The following is a 20,437-nucleotide window of genomic DNA, read 5'->3' as shown; positions in this document are numbered from 1 at the left end:
TGATTTTGTGAGGGATTAGAATTTGTTTTGAAACCTAATGCTTTTCAGTTCATGGACAAATGGTACTTTCAATGAACCGGTACTGCAATGGGAACTCCGGTAGCATGTATGAGTCGCCCGCCAGGGCAGTGGGGTACTCGGTACAGGGTCCGGTCGCAATTAAAGGGGTGGTCACGGTGGCAGCGACCCGGTCTGTGGCCCTGGGTGCCCAAGTTAAGGGTAAAGTCTTAAAAGGGATTATAGGAATAAAGTTTGTGTTCGCGACGCCACCTGTGGTTCTAGGTCAGAAGGAACCAACGCTGCTTAAAGGGGTCCCCTGGGGCGATGTTACTGCAGCAAAGATGGTGACGCTTCCCACAGGTGAAGCGGGATCCCCAGGGCTTCCGGTGTGTTTGACAGGGATCGTAAATGCTGGCAAATAATTGAAGGACAAAGGGTTGCAGTCTTTACCTGGTTTATTGATGTTGCAGTCAGCCGGCAACAGGTGTCAATAGAGTCCAGGCAGCCCAGAAACAAGTGGGAATCCCTTTTACAGGTCAGTTTGGGAGCCTTCCACTTTGTTCTGGTTTCTGGTCCCTTAGTAAATGTGGTTGTCTGACAAGGTACCCTTTTTCTCCTATCCTGGGACTGTACCTGCACGGTAGGCAACTTGAGCCGTTCCCTTGGGGTCTCTGTACACGGTGACTCCGGGCTCTGAATGCTGCTGTACCTCAGGTGTTATTTGGGCAAGTCACTGTTAGCTTCTTGCCCTCAGGTTCTGCCGTGGGACCGGTTTCTGTGCTCTGGCTTAGAGGAGGCCCAATCGCAGCACTCCTCTAGCTCCTGATCACTCCTCTGCTCCTTCTCTGTCTCTTGTCTGCACCAGACTAACTCCTCCTCTAGACCAGGATGTATATAGGGAAGCTCCCCTTAAACCGGCTTTAGAGCTCCCCCTTCTGGCCTGGAGTCAAAATATGTTGCATGTAAGATTACCTGCCAAAGGGATCCCTCCTGTCTCCAGGCATGACGTTACTTTCCCAGAGAGGAAGGCAGCACCACCGTGGTACATGTGGCACCCTAGGAGTTCAGGTACGTTTGCTAATCTTTTTTTGGCAGTTTTTGAAGAGAAATATGTCTATTCTGATCAAAACAGTTTTTTGAAACACATCAAATTATATATGCAATTTGTGTATGACATTTCATGGTGTGGCATAAAAGCAGGGAGGATTTCCAGGGATTCATGGAGTTCCTCAATCTATCCAACACCATGAAGATGAAATTCACTTCCAATTTTGGAGGTTTATCCCTTGAGTTTTTGGATGTTAAAATTCACATCGATCAGGGTACAATCACCACGGAAGTTTATCGCAAGCCTACCTCGACAAACTCCCTTCTACATCCTAATAGTACGCATCCCCTGCATGTACAAAAGTCATTACCTTTTAGTCAGTTTCTCAGACTTAAGAGGGTGAATAATAATGTTGAAGGTTTCAAAAAAACAATCTGCTGAGATATATGATAGGTTTAGGGAAAGGGATACCCCAAAGAATTATTAGATACAGGCTTAGAAAGATCAGAGAATTTGGAGGATTTAACACATGATGGTAGGAGGAGAAAGAAAAATTCCAATGATAGATTTGTATTTTGCTTCAAGTATGGTCTAATGGACAGACAGATTCGTAGGACTATTAGGAAAAATTGGCATATCTTGGAACGAGATTCAGATATAGCAGAAATGGCCAATAGGGGACCATTGGTTACTTGTAGGAGAAATACGAGTCTGCGAGATGTACTCCTTCATAATCGCATGAGGGCTGATAAAAAAGACTGGCTGGGTATGGGGACTTCTAAGGGTAATTTTAAATGTGGCTATTGTTTTTTTTGTTCTCAACACCCTGTAGGTCATTCTTTGCAAATAGGTTCCATTCCTCATATCGTACGGGACTTTATTCCGTGCAGAACTAATTACCGGTATGTCGTTTATGCTTTATTCTGCCCATGCTGGTTTTTTTATATTGGGAAAATTATTTGCCCTTTATTCATTAGATTTCAGGAACACGTGAATTCAATTTGTACATGTAAAGGAGTTTCACGTCTTATTAAACATATTAGAGAACAACATGAAGGGGAATCAGGTGTCCTACATTTTGCAGGTTTGGAAACGGTTACTCCACCACTGCAAGGGGGAGATTTACATAAATTACTGCTGAGAAGAGAAGCCAGCTGGATAATGAGTACATGGGCATCAGAAGCTGCAGGCTTCAATGATAAATTAGACATGTCTGTTTTTTGTGAAAAGGTTTTTTTTGAAAGAAAGAAATTTTTTTTTCCGTGAATTTCTATGAATAATTTATAAGCTCTGGTCCCTTGAGGTTTTGTGTATCGATCATGCTATGTGAAGTTGTATATATTTATTGCACTAGGTACTGTATGTTACAGGTATTTTGGGAATTGTAAGGGAGTGAGGTGGAGGAGAGAGAGGAAAAAATGGGGGAGGACCCTATTTGCCATAACTTGGTATTTGTTCTGCCTCGTCACTTCCCACTACCAACAGGACCCATAGAAGTAAAAGCTTAGTCACACTAAACGACTTACCAATGATCACGACCTGGCCGTGATTGTTGGTAAGTCGTTGTGTGGTCGCTGGGGAGCTGTCACACAGACAGCTCTCTCCAGCGACCAACGATCAGGGGAACGATTTCGGCATCGTTGAAACTGTCTTCAATGATGCCGAAGTCCCCCTGCAGCACCCGGGTAACCAGGGTAAACATCGGGTTACTAAGTGCAGGGCCGCGCTTAGTAACCCGATATTTACCCTGGTTACCATTGTAAAAGTAAAAAAAACAAAACACTACATACTTACATTCTGATGTCTGTCACGTCCCCCGCCGTCAGCTTCCCGCACTGACTGTGTCAGCGCCGGCAGTAACAGCGGTGACGTCACCGCTGTGCTCTGCTTTACGGCCGGCGCTGACACAGTCAGTGCAGGGGAGCTGACGGCGGGGGATGTGACAGACATCACAATGTGAGTATGTAGTGTTTTTTTTTTTTTTACTTTTACAATGGTAACCAGGGTAAATATCGGGTAACTAAGCGCGGCCCTGCACTTAGTAACCCGGTATTTACCCTGGTTACAAGTGAACACATCGCTGGATCGGCGTCACACACGCCGATCCAGCGATGACAGCGGGTGATCAGCGACCAAAAAATGGTCCTGATCATTCCCCAACGACCAACGATCTCCCAGCAGGGGCCTGATCGTTGGTCGCTGTCACACATAACGAGATCGTTAGCGGGATCGTTGCTACGTCACAAAAAGCGTGACGTTGCAACAATATCGTTAACGAAATCATTATGTGTGACTCCAGCTTTAGTCTAACTCTGGTTAGTGGGCGACTGAGTTGTTCTGAGGACTTTGGCCGATACAGCTGTTCTCTGTCAGAACTATAGGGCTTTTGTCAGAACTGTCAATATGTGGCTATTTGGAGAAAGTAAATGGTTCCCAAAGGTCATAGGTTATAGGCTTAAGTATTTCAAAATGAGGTAATATGCAAATAATTAAAAATCATATTCCATAAGTTACTAGTGTTGTTCTAATATGGTAGAGGGTATGAATATAGCGGCAAATCGCCATATGTGGTTATGAGACAGGAAAAAGAGCAACCAATGTAAGTCTATGGGTCAAAATAGTACATAAGCCGAACTAACTCCTGTTCAGACAGAGCTCTCATACCTTGAGAATCTCCAACCCAGACCACATCAACCTCAAGACCATATGTAAGAACCAATGAATGCTTGTTTTATCTTCTATAATCGAATACATATTTTTGGGTGCTATGAACTTACTTTTCTTCATTTTTTTAATCAATTTTTTTGAATGAACTTTAAACAAGATTTGTTTTATCCACACAATTCAATATTGTTTTCATTTCTATCCTCTGTGCTCTTTGAAAAAATAACAATTTCTTACTTTTTAACTAACAGGTGCCTTTAAGAAGATCTATCAATGGTGCGGCTGTTAGGCTGCCGTCACACTAGCAGTATTTGGTCAGTATTTTACATCAGTATTTGTAAGCCAAAACCAGGAGTGGGTGACAAATGCAGAAGTGGTGCATATGTTTCTATTATACTTTTCCTCTAATTGTTCCACTCCTGGTTTTGGCTCAGGAATACTGATGTAAAATACTGACCAAATACTGATAGTGTGACAGCAGCCTTATAGTGAAACTCAGAATGAATAGCCGATAGTACCCACAATTCCAAGAAACGCCCTCACTTGCTTCTTGGAAAGTGGTTGCAGCCACTCTTGAATCGACTCGATCTTATTTATTTGTAGCTTAATTTCGCCCCTCCAAACGACATAGCCTAGGTACGTGGCATATTTTTTCGGAATTATGGTGAACCCCGCATTTCTTAAAGCATCCATAACTGTCTGTACCTTTGGCAGATGACTAGCCCAGTCAGGGCTAAAGACCACAATGTCATCGAGGTACGCTGCGGCATACTTCTTATGCAGAGTCAGGATCCGATCCATCGCCCACTGGAAGGTTACCGTGGCCCACTGAAGACCGAAGGACATTCTGGTGTATTGAAAACACCCATCAGGCATCGAGAAGGCCATCTTCTCCTTGACACTATGGGACATGGGGATTTACCAATAGCCCTTCGTCAGGTCTAGGGTTGTAATGTACCTCCCGAGGTGCTTCTGGAATTCTATAGGGCTTCAGGTTCACCCTGACATGCGGTCCTGTTAACATGTCATGCTCTACCACCTGAGTATGCCTTGACAGCTCCGAGAACAGGTCATGGTTCTGCTGCAACAGCTCCCTTCACCATTGCCTCTGGGTGGGTGTTGAGTCTCTGCAACAGTGACATCATCCACTGTGGCTTTGGGACTGGCTCCCAGGCAAGGGACGTCCAGCGATTCTCAGTCTCGCCAAGGTTTTAGCAAGTTCACATGATGAGACTTGGTGCGGCTTCCTTCGGCCCAGCTGTGTACCTTGTAAATAACGTCACCCAGTTTTTCCACCACCTCATATGGGCCTTTCCACTTAGCTAGGAATTTGCTCTCCGCCATACAGATAAGCACTATTATTGTTTTATTATTATTATACATTTTTATAGCGCCATTTATTCTATGGCGCTTTACATGTGAAAGCACTAGCATGGGGTTCCCGGGCTGGAACTGCCTCAGTCTCGCTGATTGGTCATAGACCCTTGCCTGTGCCTGGAGAAGATCCTACTTCATGATAGTCATTACTTTCACCATTTTCTCCTGCAGCTGCAGAACAGAATAATATTAGGAAGAAGGAAAAAGACGCAAGGCGATTATACACAGATAGGAATAATAGAGAGGAAATATTGGAGAACAATACATGTAATATAGAGATGGATCCAATCATTGTTTTATAAAAAAAATCTACTTATTAAACGAAAAAAGCTCCGCTCCATACACACACGGCTCCGCTCCATACACCTCATACACACAGCTCTGCTCAGTACATGTCGTAGACACACAGCTTCGCTCTGTACAAACATGGCTCCTGTCCATACACAAACTCTGCTCTGTACATACAGTACATGCATGGTCAGCACCGTACACCCTGTACACACACCACTCCACTCAACACACCCTGTACACAGGCGGCTTCACTCCATATATCACACACTAGCTATTGAACCCGTTCTACACCCGGGTGGCGAGCATTTATATTGGTATATGGTCTCCATCCTGGTATGTGCTGCTCCATCCTGCGTCCCCATCCTGTCATGTGCTGCACCCATCCTGCGTCCCCATCCTGTCATGTGCTGCACCCATCCTGCGTCCCCATCCTGGTATGTGCTGCACCCATCCTGCGTCCCCATCCTGGTATGTGCTGCAACCATCCTGCGTCCCCATCCTGGTATGTGCTGCACCCATCCTGCGTCCCCATCCTGCATCCCCATCCTGGTATGTGCTGCAACCATCCTGCGTCCCCATCCTGGTTTGTGCTGCACCCATCCTGCGTCCCCATCCTGGTATGTGCTGCACCCATCCTGCGTCCCCATCCTGGTATGTGCCGCACCCATCCTGCGTCCCCATCCTGTCATGTGCTGCACCCATCCTGCGTCCCCATCCTGGTATGTGCTGCACCCATCCTGCGTCCCCATCCTGGTATGTGCTGCAACCATCCTGCGTCCCCATCCTGGTATGTGCTGCAACCATCCTGCGTCCCCATCCTGCGTCCCCATCCAGGTATGTGCTGCAACCATCCTGCGTCCCCATCCTGGTATGTGCTGCACCCATCCTGGTATGTGCTGCAACCATCCTGCGTCCCCATCCTGGTATGTGCTGCAACCATCCTGCGTCCCCATCCTGGTATGTGCTGCAACCATCCTGCGTCCCCATCCTGGTATGTGCTGCAACCATCCTGCGTCCCCATCCTGGTATGTGCTGCAACCATCCTGCGTCCCCATCCTGGTATGTGCTGCAACCATCCTGCGTCCCCATCCTGGTATGTGCTGCAACCATCCTGCGTCCCCATCCTGGTATGTGCTGAACCCATCCTGCGTCCCCATCCTGGTATGTGCTGCAACCATCTTGCGTCCCCATCCTGCGTCCCCATCCTGTCATGTGCTGGAGCCATCCGGGGGCCTGAGCAGGCGGGGACACCGGCGTGCTGTGGGGTCAGGTGCCGGTATCGCCGCCAGCTCAGGCCCCCCAGCACTTACTATACTCACCTGTCTGTCCCGTTCCACCGCTGGGCGCCGCCATCTTCCCGGTCTCCTGGCTGTGACTGTTCAGTCAGAGGGCGGCGCCGGCGCGCATTAAGCGCGTCATCGCGCCCTCTGAACTGAAGGTCACAGGCCGAAGACCGGGAAGATGGCGGCGCTCAGCGGTGGAACGCAGGACAGGTGAATATGGCCGATACTCACCCTCCTGGCGGTCCCTGCTTCTCTGTTGGAGATCACGGTGTGCGTTCAGTGTGAACGCACACCGCGATCTCCCGGGAGCGTCACTCTGTGAGGCCCAGACTGCGCTGGCGCTTCCGCAGTCTATAAAGGCTTCGGACAGAGTGACGCTCCCAGCGTTATATTATAGATGGCTCTGCTCCGTACACCGCGTACACACATGGCTCCACTCCGTACACACATGGCTCCGGTCTGTACACCTTGTACCCACACGGCTCCGCTCCGTACACCTCGTACACACACGGCTCCGCTCTGTACACCTCGTACCCACACGGCTCCGCTCCGTACACCTCGTACACACTTGGCTCCGCTCCGTACACACATGGCTCCGCTCTGTACACCTCTTACCCACACGGTTCCGCTCCATACACCTCGCACACACACGGCACCGCTCTGCAAACCTCATACACACACAGCTCCGCTCCGTACACCTCGTACACACACGGTTCCGCTCCGTACACCTCGCACACACACGGCACCGCTTCGCACACCTCATACACACACGGCTCCGCTCCGTACACACATGGCTCCGCTCTGTACACCTCGTACACACACGGCTCTGCTATATCCACACTGTAAACCCCTCCTGACCTCACACATAAACTTCCCCTCATCCAGCACCATGACAACCAGCACAGCACAGTTCTGCATACACTGAGGCCTCTGATCATGTGACCCCTGACTCCTCCCCTCCTGTGACCTCATCACAGGTCCTGTGCGCACAGAACTGCCATATATGTGGTGTTCGGCTCTGCAGGTGAAGGTATGTGGAGATTCCCCATTACTGGCGCATTAATATTAGAAATATATTGCTTGGTCTTCCAGACCTTATCTTGACCTCCACTGTTCCTGGTAACTGCTATTTATTAATTACATTTAGGACTGAGGAAAGGGCAACTTGTAAACACTTTGTTATCTTCTTCTATCCTCCTCCTGCTTTGTGGCCTCCACCATTGTCAGAGCTCGGCAGCTGCTTAGAACCCATGGCTGCTGTTTTTTGGCACAAGGTTGGAGGAGGCCGGGTTTTTACAAAGTTGGGAAATTTGCATCGCCTGACCTTTCCTAACAATGATAGTGAACAAGTCATAATCATAACCCTAAGGCTACGTTCACATTAGCGTTTCCCGACACAGCGTCGGGAAACACTGCGGCGACGCATGCGTCCCTATATTTAACATGGGGGGCGCATGGACATGCGTTGTGCTGCGTTGTGCGACGCATGCGTTTTTTTGCCGTCGGGCGCAGAAAACGCAACAAGTTGCATTTTTCTTGCGTCAAAATTTCGGCAAAAAACGACGCATGCGTCGCAAAACGCAGCGTTTTTGCGTGCGTTTTGGTGCGTTTTTATTTGCGTTGTGCGTTGCGTCGCCGACGCAGCGGCGCACAACGCAAATGTGAACGTAGCCTAAGGCTGTGTGCACACGTTCAGGATTTCTCGCAGAAAATTCCTGAGAAAAACCGGACATTTTCTGCAAGAAATCTGCAAGAAAACCGCATGCGTTTTTGCCGCGATTTTGCCGCGGTTTTGACGCGTTTTTTTCCTGACACTTCCCAATGCATTTTGTAGTGGGAAATCCGCAAAAAACCCCGCAAAATTAATGAACATGCTGCGTTTTTTACCGCGATGCGTTTTTTCGCGGAAAAAAATGCATCATGTGCACAAAACATGTGGAATTCATTCTAAATGATGGGATGCTTATTGTATGCAATTTTTTTTTTTCGGTTTTATAGCATTTTTATCGGGAAAAACTGCGAAAAAAACGTGAAAAAAACGCAACGTGTGCACACAGCGGGTATGTGCACACGTCAGGATTTCTTGCAGAAATTTTCCTGACAAAAACCGGACATTTCTGCCAGAAATCCGCATGCGTTTTTACCGCGATTTTACAGCGTTTTTTATGCGTTTTTGGTGCGTTTTTTCCCCAAATGCATATAATTGCGGGAAAAACGCAGAAAATCCGCAAAAATAATGAACATGCTCATTTTTTTACCGCGATGCGTTTTTTTCGCGGAAAAAAACACATCCATGTGCACAAAACATGCAGAATGCATTCTAAATTATAGAATGCATAATGTATGCGTTTTTAATGAGTTTTTATAGCGTTTTTAGCGCGAAAAAACCTGAACGTGTGCACATAGCCTAACAGGCTAATTAAGGTGTGAAACCTGAGTCAAAGTTATCTGAGCGCACACATCTGCCCAAACTTTTTCATCACCCCCTTTTCCTTTTTTGTACTTTTTAAAATATAAAAAATGCCAATATATATAAATAAAATACAAGGACATGTGTCATCTTTAACTTTAGGCCTTTTAGACATCATTGAATCTTTAACTTGCTTACCTGTTCACAATAACAATAAAAAACATCTTTTACAATTGGGATAACTTTGAGTTTAGTACTTAGCAGCACATCTGCACTTTTATTATTTCCCTTTTTGCACAGTAATATTGCATTCACTATGCTAGGGTTGGCGGAACGCACCGAATATATTTATTAAGTGAGATTGGTGCGTTCGCAACCCGGGATCCACCGTGCAGGAAAGAACCTGCTGCTAAGTAAATGGCGGCACTTTATGGCGGTAAGAACCAGCTCTGTTAGCTTCACAGAGCAGCCGAGAAGGCAAAGCTCTGTGCCCTGTTACACTTTCACAGAGGCACAGAATAACCACCCAATGAGAGCAGTCAGTGGTCATGCATGCACACAAAACTCCTCGCCGGAGGTGCCAGCATTCTAGGGGCATTTGCTGCAGGGAAGATATGAATAATAGTGTTTAAAATAAAGATCTATGTGCCCCCCGCCCTCCCACCCCCTGTGCGCCCCCCCGCTGTTCTGAAAATACTCACCCGGCTCGCTTCCTCGCCGGCGCTGCTTCCTCTCCTAGCCGCGTCTTCTCCTGTATGCGGTCACGTGGGGCCGCCGATTACAGTAATGAATATGCGGCTCCACCTCCCATAGGGGCGGAGCCGCATATTCATTACTGTAATCGGCGGCCCCACATGACCGCATACAGGAGAAGCTGCGGCCAGGAGAGGAAGCAGCGACAGCCAACGAGGGAGCCAGGTGAGTATTTTCAGAACAGCGGGGGGGCGCACAGGGGGTGGGGGGGCGCACAGGGGGTGGGAGGGCGGGGGGCAGATAGATCTTTATTTTAAACACTATTATTCATATCTTCCCTGCAGCAAACGCTGCTGCAGGGAACATATGAATCGCGGCATCAGCACCAGATGCTGGTACGTGTGGTACCCAGTGGGCACACGGGCGCCACACTGATGTACCACAGAAATGTAGGGGCACACGGACACGGATAATTCCGGTACCGATTTTTTCCGGTACCGGAATTATCTGGACGTGTGGGACTGCCCTTAAATAGTTGCAGCACGTTCAGGACCTTTCAAAAAAGGACCAATGGAGTTGCTGCAGTACCTGAGCATGTGACCCTAGATCTCCACTGAGAGATCCTGCCCTGGGCATGCTTAGTGTGTGCAAAATAACAAAGGTATTAAGTAGCAACATCACGTAGATGTAAAATATATTTCTGTTTCCTATATAGCGGACTATACCAAAACCAAGTCGTTTATTAACCAATACAACGGGGGTGTGGAAACCACAAGAGACGACCAAAACTGGATCAATCAAATTCATAAATAATCTTTATTCAAAGTACAAAACATTGTAATTTTAAAATCATAACAATGATCAGACAATAATGATACAAGGTGAAGAAATGGTGCGTGTCACCGCAACGAATTGTTCCTATGCAGAAAACATGCGGACCGGATACAACAGGCTCCAAAATATAAAAGATGTGCCTATAGGGGATAAAGCACCTGAATACAAGTGCTAGCTATAGAATGAGGTGCGCTTTAAATATACTGTATATCATATCCTGGGATGCAAGTGCTAAAATACACCAAAATATTATAATCATACCACAATGGGTTAAGAAGATGAAAAGCTGCATCCAACCAGGCCAAGAATGCTGATCCCTAAAAAGGGGGATAACGCTATACATGCATCATTAGCCTACAATCCCTATACATACTACTCTCCCCATGGTCATACATGACCATACATAGACAGGATGCCAATATAAATACAGGGCAAGCAGCCACTCTGCCAGTGTAAATTACCTATTCTGGGGGGCGCGCAGGTGTAACCAGGTCCAGTCCGCACGTTCATCAGAACAATGACTCTGTACCATTTCTCGATACACTAGTAACTAAAGACACATTGGGGAACCTCCAGACGACCTGTTTTGTAAACCAACAGACTGTAACAGTCTATTACATTACACCAGTTGTCATCCTAAGAGCACTAAGGACAGTATTCCGCGCTCACAATTCGACAGGGTTACACAAATTGTTTCTGAGACCACTATAGCAACCACCAGACTCGAAACAATGGCACAGAAATTTCAAGAAAGGAGCTACCCACTGATATTATTGGTCAAAAAGAAAACCCGTGCCCTCACTCCATCTTCACCTCCTCTGCCCACTCAGCACAGAGAAAGGGTGCCATTTGTACACACATACCACCCCCTCATGCTGAAAGTCCATACCATCATTCGGAAACACTGTCCCCTTCTGGCCCAGGCCTACCCCAATATTGAACCCTTTAACACCACTGCACTGGTGTGCACCAAAAGGGCAGCCAACTTGAGGGACAAATTAATACGAGCAGATATAGGCAGTGCGCACCCCACAACCACACAAAGGCTATTAAGCATTAGACGTCATGGCACATTTCCTTGCCTTAGCTGTGCCTCCTGCTCAAATATTATAAAATCAGAGAATATTGTACATCCAAGAACTGGTAAGTCCTATCCTATAAAAGGTTACTATACCTGCAACTCAAATTTTGTTGTGTATGTCGTGAAATGCCCATGTGGCCTCCTTTATGTGGGGGAGACCACACAACATGTTAAGGATAGGAAATCCAGTCACAAGTCCACTATTAGATGTGGCAAAACTTGGCTCACCTTACCAGACCATTTCCTCAAACACCGCCACTCGGTGGCACAGTTGAAATTTCAAGTGATTGAGCAGATAGACCGCCCTAGGCGAGGGGGCGATCGAATAAGGACCTTGAAAAAAAGAGAGGCTTACTGGATCCATACTATAGACACGTTGGAACCCAGGGGCCGTAATAGGGAAATCAATTGGCTCATCTAAATATCTCTAACCACTCTCCTTTTGCCTTTTAGACACGCTGATGCCATTCGGTTCTAGGTGAGTGTCCACTCCTAACTCCCCTGGATATATTATTTTTGTTTTTTCATTTTTTTTCACTTTTTTATTTGTTTCATTTTTTTTATTTTTTGTCTTTATTCAACTTTATTTTCATGATTTTCATGTCATTTTATCTTCAAAAAAATTTCCTGTGTTTGCGGTTTTTCATTTTTTCTTTCTTTATACATTGTTTTTTTCATTATATTTACTATTATTTTTATTTTTCCATTACGTCATCATCCAGGTCATCCACATTTATTTATTTCTTTCCATTCATCTTTCCAGCTATAGCAGTACATGAATCTATTTGTTTCAACATACCAAAGAGGCTTATTGTTCAGGGGTTAATTCCTTACACTATCTAGAATTTATCACTTAGGCCTTGTGCACACGTTCAGTTTTTTGTGTGTTTTTTTCGCGCTAAAAACGCTATAAAACTCATTAAAACGCATACATTATGCATTCTATCATTTAGAATGCATTGTGCATGTTTTGTGCACATGGATGCGTTTTTTTCCACGAAAAAAATGCATCGCGGTAAAAAAATGAGCATGTTTATTATTTTTGCGGTTTTTCTGCGTTTTTCTCGCAATTCTATGCATTTGGGAAAAAACGCACAAAAAACGCGTCAAAAACGCGTTAAAAAAACGCATGCGGATTTCTGGCCGAAATGTCCGGTTTTTGTCAGGAAAATTTCTGCAAGAAATCCTGACGTGTGCACATACCCTTAGGGGTTAATCCAAGGAGGCAGACCATGCACCCAGACAGCCACTTTCTTGGAATGACACAGACTCTTACAACATGGCTCAGGTTACATCCTGCCAAGATCACTCAGTACACAGCAGCGCCATGGTTACCTACGCTTGGACAGTGAGGTATATCATTTTCAGTCAGAGCTGAAGCAAGACAATCTCCTGACATGCACAGCCACATGCGCTACCTCAGCAACCCACCTCCCACTCACCAGGGAGCAGCACCATGGTTACTGAGTACACAAACACTCGGGCATGCTCAGTAGCCCAGTTTAAAGGGAACCTGTCACCCCGTTTTTTCAGATTGAGATAAAAGTACTATTAAATAGGGCCTGCGCTGTGCGTTACAATAGTGTATGTAGTGTACCCTGATTTCCCACCTATGCTGCGAAATTCATTACCAAAGTCGCCGTTTTCGCCTGTCAATCAGGATGGTCAGGTCAGGTTGGCGTGGTGACATCGCTGTTTCTTCCCCAGCTTTCTGTTGGTGGCGTAGTGGTGTGCGCATGTCCAAGTTCCGAATCCACTGCGCTCAGGTGAAGAAAAAGCGCGCGATCTGCGCTATTACCCTTGTCATCGGTGGGGGCGGCCATCTTCCTGAGGCCGCGCGTGCGCAGATGGAGTGCTCTGCTGCACGGGGCTTCAGGAAAATGGCCGCGGGATGCCGCGCGTGCGCAGATGGAGATCGCGGCGGCCATTTTCCTGAAGCCGAGATGCAGGTTATTTTTTACCTAAGTGGTGAAAAAAAATTCCAAACTTTGCTAAAAAAAAAAAAATTGCGCCATTTTCCGATACTCGTAGCGTCTCCATTTTTCGTGATCTGGGGTCGGTTGAGGGCTTATTTTTTGCATGCCGAGATGACGTTTTTAATGATAGCATTTTGGTGCAGATATGTTCTTTTGATCGACCGTTATTGCATTTTAATGCAATGTCGCGGTGACCAAAAAAATGTAATTCTGGCGTTTCGAATTTTTTTCTCGCTACACCATTTAGCGATCAGGTTAATGCTTTTTTTTAATTGATAGATCGGGCGATTCTGAACGCGGCGATACCAAATATGTGTAGATTTGAATTTTTTTTTATTGATTTATTTTGATTGGGGCGAAAGGGGGGTGATTTAAACTTTTATATTTTTTTTTTATTTTTTTCACATTTTTTTTTTACTTTTTTTTTTTTACTTTTGCCATGCTTCAATAGCCTCCATGGGAGGCTAGAAGCAGGCACAGCACGATCGGCTCTGCTACATAGCAGCGATCTTACGTTCGCTGCTATGTAGCAGAAAATCAGGTGTGCTGTGAGCGCCGACCACAGGGTGGCGCTCACAGCTGCCGGCGATCAGTAACCATAGAGGTCTCAAGGACTCTATGGTTACAATGTACAAGCATCGCCGACCTCCGATCATGTGACGGGGGTCGGTGATGCCGTCATTTCCGGCCGCCCAGCCGGATGTGGTAGTTAAATGCCGCTGTCTGCGTTTGACAGCGACATTTAATTAGTTAATAGGTGCGGGCAGATCGCGATTCTGCCCGCGCCTATTACGGGCACAAGTCAGCTTTTCAAAACAACTGACATGTCCCGGCTTTGATGCGGGCTCACCGCCAGAGCCCGCATCAAAGCGGGGCTTCTGACCTCGGACGTACTATCCCATCCGAGGTCAGAAAGGGGTTAAGCCTACATGTCCACCAGCAAGACGCAGATGCGCCACTGTTACCCCTCTACAAGGTAAAAACTCATCTTACCTCCCTTAGGACACTGCCCAATACCAACAGCATGGCTGACCAATTATCTATAACATTGCAGGCTTTATCCAGAATTGGCAAATCCATTAAACCACATACAACTTACCAGCAATTTAAGGCTGATACGCTAGCACCTGCAAAAAAGGTATTTTCCCCTCTAGCAACCTCTGGACACCACTAACATATATGGTTATCGCCCCTTACCATCGTGATTATACATTCCAGGTTGTCTCCAGTGACATACCAACTTTCTATTTAAATCGCATATATGCAAACAGCAGCAAGACCCTGATGCACCGCTGCTATTCCTCAACAAGGTGATTATTCATTCTAGATACACCAGGGTACTAATATTAACTACCTTTCACTGACACTTATGTATATGGTATTACAGGTCATACTCAGAGAAAAATCAACTATTAGGCCATACTTGGTATCAAAGAGACTGTACCTGGTAAATCACTATTACTTTTGGACGTATGTTGGGCCTCTATGTAACTGCCTATCCATCACAGGCTGCTAACGTCACTATCATTCTCCTCAGCCCCTTGACACGACAGGAATAACATCCTCTTTACCATAAGAGCTACTCATACATCCTGGATTAAGGTAACAGCTATACTTTTTACTACAGAAGCACTCGTAGACACATTGTCACGTGACTGACTCCCGTTTGACAGACCTCATGCTACAACTTGGCCTCACAATGTAGTCTATTGGGGTATAATATTATAAGTCTAAACATACTCTTTATACTGTATATATTGTTTTGTATATGTGTTGTCTTGTAATTTTTGTATATTATGTATCTAAAGATTTTGTATTTACTGTTTTGTATTCACAGTGCAACTTTAGAGTAAGACCCGGGAGGGTCGAAACGTCAATCGCATTGAGTCGCTTGTACAATTGTTTAATAAGTGCCTACTATTTGATCTGTCACATTTGATTGATTTCTGTTTTTCAGTTGAATGAATTAGCAAGTTTCAAAAAATTCTTTTGTTTCTAAGATATTCCACACAGGGAGTGCGGTGGATTTCAATAATATTGATACTAGACCTTACGGTCTGTCTCACCAGCACCCCTATCTAAATTTAGAGTGCAGGCCAAATTAGATATATCAAAGCAGAACTTAGTCCTAGCACCTTCAGGACCTTCCAAGAAGGACCAATGGAAGTCGCTGCAGTACCTGCAGAATGGGAGACCGCAGCAGACACGGATCGAGATTCCCCCTGTGCAGAAGAGGAAACTCGACTCCTAACCTGGCCCCCCCTCCTTGAGCCTCGCTACGCTCAAAAGCTGCAATGAGCAGCGGAGCCCGAATGTGCTCCACAGGCTCCCAGGTTCTATCCTCTGGACCGTGACCCTTCCAGTCCACCAGATAAAATTTTTTGCCATGTACCACCTTGCACCCCACGATAGCATTCACCTCAAACTCATCCGTGGATGAACCCGATGTCCCGGCAGATGACTCAGAAAACCGGGACAAATGAACGGGCTTTAAGAGGGAAACGTGAAAAGTATCGGTGATACCAAGGCGTGGAGGAATAGCCAAACGGTAGACCACAGGGTTGACCTATTCCAGAACCTTGAACGTGCCAATGTAGTGAGGAGCAAACTTAGTGGACTCAACTCGCAGCCTGATGTTATGGGCGGAGAGCCACACTAAGTCGCCAGGAGCAAAGGTCAGAGCGGGACACCGGTGTGTATCAGCCGAAACCCTCATTCTCTCCTTGGAGGCCCGGATGGCATCCTGTGTGCCGTCCCAGATGTCACGTGCCTCCACCGCCCAGTCTGCCACCCTAGAATCGGTGGATGACATGGGCATGGGCACAGGGACACGCGGATACTGGCCGTAATTAAGGAGAAAAGGAGTCTGGCCAGTGGAATCGGCTACGGTGTTGTTCAAGGCAAATTCCGCCCAAGGTAGCAAAGATGCCCAGTAATCCTGCCTAGCAGAGACAAAATGTCGCAAATATGTCACCAGAGTCTGGTTGGTCCTCTCCACCAACCCATTCGTCTCTGGATGGTATGCAGAAGAGAGGTTCAACTCTATGCTGAGTAAACGGCAGAGCTCTCTCCAAAACCGAGACGCGAACTGGGGACCCCGATCGCTGACAATTTTATCAGGCATACCATGTAATCGGAAAACGTGCTTAATGAACAACGCCGCCAAGGCCCGTGCAGAAGGTAATCGTGGAAGCGGCACCAAGTGCACCATCTTAGAGAAATGGTCGGTGACAACCCAGATAACGGTGCAGCTACGTGACATGGGTAAGCCCACCACAAAGTCCATCCCAACCATCTCCCAGGGCCTGTCTGCCACCGGTAGAGGGTAAAGCAACCCATCAGGCCGTTGCCGAGGAGACCGATTCTGGGCGCAGGAAACACACGCCGGAATATAGTCTCCGACATCACGAGCCATATGCGGCCACCAGTACGTTCTCGCCAAAAGCTCGGATGTCCTTTTGGTCCCAAAATGGCCACCCACTCTGGACGAGTGAGCCCAAGCGAGAACCTCCAGTCACAAATTCGCTGGCATGAAAGTCTTGCCCGGGGGCACAGACTCTAGCGAAACCGGAGCTACAGTTCTCAGGCTCTCAGAAGGGACAATCAGCCGAGGCTCCTCCTCCTCAGATGACACTACGGAGCGGGAGAGAGCGTTGGCATGAATTTTCTTCTCCCCAGAGAGAAAATGGAGAGTAAAATGGAACCGGGAGAAGAACAGGGACCATCTAGCCTGGCGAGAATTCAGCCGCTGGGCCGTCTGCATATATACCAAGTTCTTGTGGTCAGTGAACACTTGGAAGGGAAAGCAAGCTCCCTCCAAGAGGTGTCTCCATAAAGCCAACTTCATGGCCAGCAACTCCCTGTTCCCGATGGAATAATTCCTCTCCGCTGGTGTGAAGGTCTTGGAGAAGAAGAAGGAAGGATGCTTCCGACCTTGAGCATCCTTTTGGAAAAGGACTGTTCCAGCACCAACGGATGAGGCATCCACCTCCATGATAAATGGCTTATCTACATCGGGGCGATGTAGGATGGGAGCGCTAGCGAAGTGTGACTTAATCAAGAGAAAGGCCTTGGAGACCTCCTCTGACCACAACTTGGGATTTGCTCCCTTCTTGGTGAGGGCAACCAAGGGAGCTACCAAAGTTGAGAAGTGTGGAATGAACTGACAATAGTAGTTAATGAACCCCATAAAGCGCTGCACCGCTTTAAGTGAATGGGGTTCCTGCCAGTCCATCACAGCCTGTAGTTTGGCAGGATCCATAGCCAAACCCTGGGCAGAGATAATATAACCAAGCAAAGGCAAGGACTCCTGCTCAAACAGACACTTCTCCAACTTGGCGTAGAGGGAGAGGTCGAAGACTTTGCGAACATCTCTCTGATGGGAGTCAATATCTGGAGAGTAGATGAGAATATCATCCAGATAAACTACGATCGAGGTGGTGAGCATATCCCGGAAAATGTCGTTCACAAAGTCTTGGAAAACGGCTGGGGCATTACAGAGCCCGAAGGGCATCACCAGATATTCATAGTGCCCATCCCTGGTGTTAAAAGCCGTCTTCCATTTGTCCCCCTCACGGATGCGAATCAGGTTGTAAGCACCCCGCAGATCTAATTTTGTAAATACCCTTGCTCCCCGAAGCCTATCAAAAAGCTCAGATATCAGGGGTAATGGGTACTTGTTCTTAACGGTGATGGCGTTAAGACCCCTGTAGTCTATGCATGGACGTAAGTCTCCAGTCTTCTTCTGTACGAAGAAGAATCCAGCCCCTGCAGGTGACACTGATGAATCCTCTTGCCAGATTCTCTTGGATGTACTGAGACATTGCCTCCGTCTCCGGGAGAGATAACGGATAGACTCGACCCCGGGGAGGCTCAGCACCAGGCAATAGGTCAATAGGACAGTCATAGGGGCAGTGAGGCGGAAGGGTCTCTGCAGCCCTTTTGGAGAACACGTCAGCATAGGGCCAATAGTGCTTGGGGAGAGAGGAAAGATCTGCGGGTACCTGTGTTGTAGCAACCTGAACGCACTCCCTCTGACATCTACCCTCACAGGATTTACTCCATCACAAAATTCTCCCTGAGGACCACTCTATATGAGGAGAATGATAGCGTAGCCAAGGTATCCCCAACAGGACCTCATCAATTCCCTCAGGAATGACTAATAGGGAGATAATCTCCTGATGTGATGGAGACACAGAAAGCATGATAGGAATGGTTTGGTGGGTAATCTGTGAGGGTAGTGTTGACCCATTTACCACTCGAACGGTTACTGGTTTGGCGAGCATCACCAGGGGTATTGCGTGACGCTGGGCGAAAGCAGATGACATAAAATTACCCTCTGCCCCAGAGTCCACACATAGCTCTACCATAAGAGTGGATGGGCCTATGGTAATTGTCCCCTTGAAGGACAACTTTGAGGCAAACGCCGCCGTGTCTAGTGTACCTCCTCCAACTGCCACTAGACGCTGACGTTTCCCTTACCGCTGAGGACACTTGGAGGCAAGATGTCCTGACTGCCGGCAAACATGACCGACCTTATGTGCATGAGTGGACTGGGACTTTGGATCCCGCTCGTGTCACCTCTACCCTCATGTGACTCGGACGCCTGGACTGGAGATTCCAAAGGTTTGGCGAAGATGGGAGCCAGACGATACCTCTGCCTACACTGGGCTCGCTCCAACCTTCGCTCGTGAAAACAAAGGTCTATGCGAGTAGATACAGCTATGAGCTCCTCCAGTGTGGCGTGAATCTCCCTAGTAGCCAAAGCGTCCTTCACATGGTCAGCCAGCCCCCTCCAAAATACGGGAATGAGGGCTTTATCTGGCCATTCCAACTCAGACGCTGATGTCCGGAAGAGAACAGCAAAATGGCTGACCATGGTTGAACCCTGAGTCAAAGCCAGCAGTTGGAGCGCTGTATCATGGGTGACTTGAGGTCCTACAAAGACCTGTTTCAGAGTGTCCAAAAACCGAGGAACACTCCGCACCACATGATCGTTGCGCTCCCACAGCGGCGTAGCCCACTTCAACGCCCTGTCCGACAAGAGAGATATTATGAATCCCACCTTTGCCCGCTCTGTGAGAAAACGTGCAGCCAGGAGCTCGAGGTGTATACCACACTGGCTCACGAAACCCCTACAGGACTTACTGTCCCCAGAGTATTTCTCAGGCAAAGGGAGGTGAGATAGGGTCGGAACAGAGGGGGCAGTGGGTAAAGCTGCTGCAGCCACGCTAGCAGCCTGAACAGCTATTGCGGTAACATCCACCGCCGAGGTTGCACACTCAAGAGACGCCAACCAGCCCTCCAGCAGCTGGATGTACCCCTGCAATCGCTGTTCATCCGCCATTACTTAGCCAGATCCTGTCGCTAGTATACTGTTAAGGTTGGCGGAACGCACCGAATATATTTATTAAGTGAGATTGGTGCGTTCGCAACCCGGGATCCACCGTGCAGGAAAGAACCTGCTGCCAAGTAAATGGCGGCACTATATGGCGGTAAGAACCAGCTCTGTTAGCTTCACAGAGCAGCCGAGAAGGCAAAGCTCTGTGCCCTGTTAGACTTTCACAGAGGCACAGGCTAACTACCCAAATGAGAGCAGTCAGTGGTCATGCATGCACACAAAACTCCTCGCCGGAGGTGCCAGCATTCTAGGGGCTTATTTCAGCCCGGTCCCTGAACACATGCAAACACATGACCATACTGGCGCAAAGCACATAACATATGAAGATACTAGCACATGCCATGCGAGCCTTAAATAGTTGCAGCACGTTCAGGACCTTT

At 47.4% G+C, this 20,437-nt stretch overlaps 1 protein-coding gene across 1 annotated transcript in view; it reads left to right on the top strand.

Moving 5' to 3' along the window:
- Positions 1 to 7,642: 7,642 nt before the first annotated feature.
- LOC138663395 (oocyte zinc finger protein XlCOF22-like) overlaps positions 7,643 to 20,437 on the top strand; it is a 58,106-nt gene continuing 45,311 nt past the window's right edge. Inside the window, exons 1-2 of the mRNA XM_069749572.1 lie at positions 7,643 to 7,693; positions 12,135 to 12,159. Of these exons, the coding sequence (XP_069605673.1) occupies positions 12,143 to 12,159 (17 nt within the window). The 5' untranslated portion in view covers positions 7,643 to 7,693; positions 12,135 to 12,142. The remainder of the gene's footprint in view (positions 7,694 to 12,134; positions 12,160 to 20,437) is intronic.

This window comes from Ranitomeya imitator, chromosome 2 (assembly GCF_032444005.1).
Source record: "Ranitomeya imitator isolate aRanImi1 chromosome 2, aRanImi1.pri, whole genome shotgun sequence".
NCBI classification, from domain to species: domain Eukaryota; kingdom Metazoa; phylum Chordata; class Amphibia; order Anura; family Dendrobatidae; genus Ranitomeya; species Ranitomeya imitator.
Note: the sequence above shows the minus strand (reverse complement) of the source record. Positions and strands in the feature narration are given on the sequence as shown.